Source organism: Buceros rhinoceros, unplaced genomic scaffold (assembly GCF_000710305.1).
Source record: "Buceros rhinoceros silvestris isolate BGI_N320 unplaced genomic scaffold, ASM71030v1 scaffold3402, whole genome shotgun sequence".
Classification (NCBI taxonomy): Eukaryota; Metazoa; Chordata; class Aves; order Bucerotiformes; family Bucerotidae; genus Buceros; species Buceros rhinoceros.
The window spans coordinates 54,944-59,329 of record NW_010396984.1 but is presented as its reverse complement, the minus strand read 5'-3'; the positions used below and the strand labels follow the sequence as shown (position 1 = coordinate 59,329).

The following is a 4,386-nucleotide window of genomic DNA, read 5'->3' as shown; positions in this document are numbered from 1 at the left end:
ACCCGTGGGTTCAGCCAGTGTGGTCAGATCAGGGCTTAGCTTGTGGCCTCTGTGTGCGCCTCAGGAAGTTCTGCCTTTTCGCAGCTTGGTTGATGTCCTGCTCTGTGCTCTGCTAGCCAGGAGTTTGCTGCCTGTCAGTAAAGCTGTGCTCAGATCAGGATATTGGTGAATAAACAATCCACACTTGACGGAGAAAATGGTCTCTGAGCTGCCTCTTACAGCACAGGGATGAGTTTGTTGTGTCCTGCTTCCATGGAAAAATCCGCTCGGTTCTCGTCTGCGCTCAGAAAATCAATGGATTAGTATAGACTGTGAGGAGGAGGAGTAGAAGCCCAAAGGGAGAACATTCTGATATGGTTGTCTGAAACAATCACCGTGGGGCTGTGCCGGGAGTGAAGCTCGTGGTTGTGGTTTCCCACCACCTCTCAAAGAAGGAACAGAAGGGGAAGTGTGTAGATGAGCTCCCTGGGCAGACTGTGGGCAGTTAATGGAGAGAAGAGACCACTAGGGAGCAGGCTGTGAGTGAGGACCCACGTCCTTGGGGACGTTAACAGGGAAGCACTGTTCCTCCCTCTCCCCATTCCGAACGTGCCAGGACCACGCCGAAGCAGCTGGGACTGGACTGGGATGGTGGGGCTGCAGAACATTGCCTTTTCACGGAGCTCATGGAGGCTCTGAAGGCGATGGGCCAAAGGAGGAAATGCAGGAGGGTGCGAGCCGCTGCAAGAGCACCTTTTGCTTAGGGCACGGTGTGAAACACCTACTGGCCAGTGACACAATGCTCATAGGAGGTCCGTTTGCTCAGTCCTGAGCCTCCACTTCTAGCCGTTCCTGGGGATGGAACGTTACCCCGGGTAGAGGTTTGTTCTCCTGCGCTCCACCTGCCGTTACATAACGCTGCTCTCCTGTTCATCATCATCAACAGCTTTTTTCTAACGTATGAAAAATAAAATAAACGCAGAAATTGGGTAGCTGCTTGGTTCCCAGGGCTTTTCCTGCTGGTGAGGAGCTAAAGAGTAGCTGTGCATCAGCGAGCTGCCGGTCACCTCAGCAGGGTGACCTTTTGTCTGGGATTCACGAGGAGACCGAACAAGTAACGGGAAATCTTCAGGGATTTCAGCACTCTGCCCTGAAAGGGTTTGCGGGTTGGCGGGGGCTGTGTTTAACTGCGGTATTTCTGCTGCAGGAAACCTTGTGGCTTGGCCATCCTGTGCTTGACTGACATTTCGTTTGGTTTTTTTGAAGGTACATGGGAATAGGACTTTCTGCGCAAGGGGTCAACATGAACAGGCTGCCTGGTAAGTCACTGGTTTGGGTTCCAGTCAGCATTAAACGATCATTCGAACCAACGGTTTGGATTCATAGATGCGAATTAGCAAATGTGGGTTTCTGCTGATAAAACGTCATGACTAAGTGTCCTGTGACTGGAGTTTCAAACTGTGGAGTGTTAACCTAAGGCGAGTTACTGGGGGTGGGGAGGTAGCTGTGGTGATTGGAGCAGGTAAGAGAAAGGAATATTAAACTAATGAGTAGTGGGTACTGTGTTGAACTTTCAGCCATGCAGGCTCTTCTTTGGGTCTGAAAAATCAGTAGCCAAATAATTTGACACTTAATCTGTTTTTCCCACCATGACAGAATCAGAAAGTGACAGGAAAATTGGCCTGTCTTGTGGTGTCCCCCCTCTTCTCTCTGAAAAACTAGAAAACTGGGGTAGAGTGGTGTTCCCGGTTAAGATTGTTGCTTCCTGTGTTGGAAACGTTTGGGTTTAGGTTGGCCTCTAAGCTGGTTAAGTAGCTTCTCTTTAGAATTAAATAGTTGTTAATACTTCTTTAACACTACCCAGTGTATGAGGTAAACCCAGAATTTCTAGAGGCCGGTCCACAAAGTGACCTCTGTAGCCGCAGCTCTCTCAGCTGGGTGTGAAACGAGCAGTGGTCTGTGTCTGGCAGAAGGTGGATGTTCTTGGCACCGAACGGTGGCTGGCTCCCGGTGGCGGGGGCTCGCTTTGCCGGGGGTGTGCTTCAGTTCTGGTGGAGCTGTTTTGAAGCTGAAATGTGCCTTCACCCCTTACTGCGCTTCTTGGTCCCTCCCAAGGAGGATGTTTTGTGAGTGTCCTGACAAAAGGAGGAGCTTCCGCAGGGTTTGCAGTAAGACCCTTGCAAATTCACTTCATGGTGAATGGAGGATTTTACTTTCATTTCCGTGGGAACTTGCGTGTTCCAGGAGCGGGTGTTCCTCTGGAGGCGTTTCTGACGCGCTGAGGCTGCAGGCAGGGTCTCAGCAAGAAGGCGGAAAGGAGGCCAAGGCAGCCGTTCCCAATCACAGCCAGGGCTGGCAGCTGCAGGCAGACTTGCCTTTTCCGGGTGCTCTTTGGCCATGTTTGGTCGATGCTGAGGTCATCTTCTGGCCCCTGTCTGAGGCAAGTCCTAAGACCTGTCAGTCTGACTGAGCACAACCTTCCCTGTGTCTGCTAATTTCAGACCTGCCCAGAGAGCTTGAGGAACCTCTAACTTTGATACTTGGGACTCAGCTGGTTGTGGGCTTGATTAACCTGATGTAACTAGGCCTCCTCTGAGCAGGGGTTGCACGAGGTAACGTCTGGAGGTCCCTTCCCTCCTTTTAGTTATTCTGCGCTTCTCTGGTAACGCTGGTTTTGGAGGACTGGTTTTGGTGACACCCATGTTGTAAAACACTCGCCTCTTTTTGCAGACTCTGTTTGTTAATGATTGTTGTGACAACTGCAGCATATACTCACTGGAGGGAGAACTGCTGTCACAGCTCTTTATCTGCTTGGAACTAGAGCAGGGAAGGAGGAAGGCAGGACACTGCCCCTTTTCTGGATGTCAGTGGGTACAGAAGTCTCAGTTCTCAGACCCCTCCTCTCTCTGCGCTCCCTCTACCCTCAGTTCTCCCAGCCCAAGGGGGCTGTGTCCATGTCCAAGATGAAGCATGGGTCTGCTCCTATCATCTCTTCCTGGGGCTGAAGTGCGTGGCTGTTTGGAAGAGGCGGCAAATGTGGAATTTCTGTGAGTGGAATAAAACATCAAGTGAACTTGAGCCTTCAGAGCGCTCATTTAGCGAGGACTTGTACAACGTGATCCTCTGAACCTGTTGTTTGATGGATCACATGCAGGTTGTGCTGCCAAGAGTGATTCTGCGGGCGGAGTTAGGTCATCTCCCGTCCTCGGTGTAAAATGAACTGCGTGGCTCTGTGTGGCAGCTCAGTAATTATCACCCTGGCTTTGGGAGAATGAGTCTGGTGTATTTTTTATAGTCTATTGCTCAAGCAGCTGAAATGAGAAACATGCATCTGGCTTAACCGTTATCAGGTCCTTCCCAGCACGGGCCAGGCGAGAGCTGACGAAGAACTCAGACTTTGGAGTCTTGACTTGGTTTCGTGTTAAGGTGTAATTTTAACTTCCAGTGACCTGAGGTCATCAGGTTTGTCTCCTTAGACCCTTTCTAAGTCTCTTCTGCTTTAACAGATCGATTTTCGCTCGGTGGGCTGGCAGGGCAGCCTGTGACCCAGGACAGGAGTGGTTGGGGAGCCCAAAGCCAAGTGTGGGAGCCGAAGTTGGTCCCTTTCTTGTTCCCACCTCTGACGGGTGTCCTTGGCACCCTGTCAGCCCTCAACCACAGCACAATCCTGCTGCTGGGGGCTGTCTCAAACTCCTTTTCCCTCCCGAGAACAAACTTGGCTATATCCAGATCCAAGTCTGGGCACTTGTGCCTTAGCCAGCCTGGTTTAGGCTCCAGCCCAGCTCAGTGCTGCTGAGGGTAGTGCTGAGCTTTCTCTGGGGGCTGGAAGCGTGGTTGGAGGAACCTGAGCCTCTCCTTGAGCTGCTGCTCTCTGCGCCACAAGCAGAGGCCGCTTTCAAAAGCAGAGCGCCCTATCCCTGTCCCGCTCAAGGTCTGGGGGCTGCGCTGTGAAATCCCGTCAGTGAGTCTGAGAATGTGGTGGGGTTTTATCCACTCTCTCTAATAAACGTTTTGCTTTGAACTAGTGGCTTTGGTTGAAGTGTCTGCTCGCTTCTTCCCGAGATGCAACTTCTCTTCACATGTGCTCAGCGTTCTGGTATCTGAGGATGAAGTTACATGTCACAGCTAAACTGGTCTGACTTGCTGTCATTACAGGAGAGGAACCCGACCCTTCATCCCCCCCTCCCCGCCTCTGCACAGTCCCTCCTCTTCCGCTGTGCAAGCCCCTGGCTCTGGCACTTGTCACCTCCTTGGCCTGGCAGGAACCCGCCTCCTTCTCTGAGGCCGGTTAGTTCCCTCGGAACCCGTGGGGCAGTGCTCGTACCTTTGCATCCTGCATGTGACATCTGAAACGTCCTGCGTTTGTGGTTCTTTATCCCTCAGTCCAGGAAGTTTTTTGGAGCCCTG

General features: G+C 51.9%; 1 protein-coding gene across 1 annotated transcript in view; it reads left to right on the top strand.

The window, feature by feature from the left end:
* Positions 1–1,245: 1,245 nt before the first annotated feature.
* RANBP10 (RAN binding protein 10) overlaps positions 1,246–4,386 on the top strand; it is a gene marked incomplete at its 5' end in the record, with an annotated part of 53,541 nt that continues 50,400 nt past the window's right edge. The window contains 1 exon segment of the mRNA XM_010146055.1: positions 1,246–1,298. Coding sequence (XP_010144357.1) covers positions 1,246–1,298 — 53 coding nt within the window.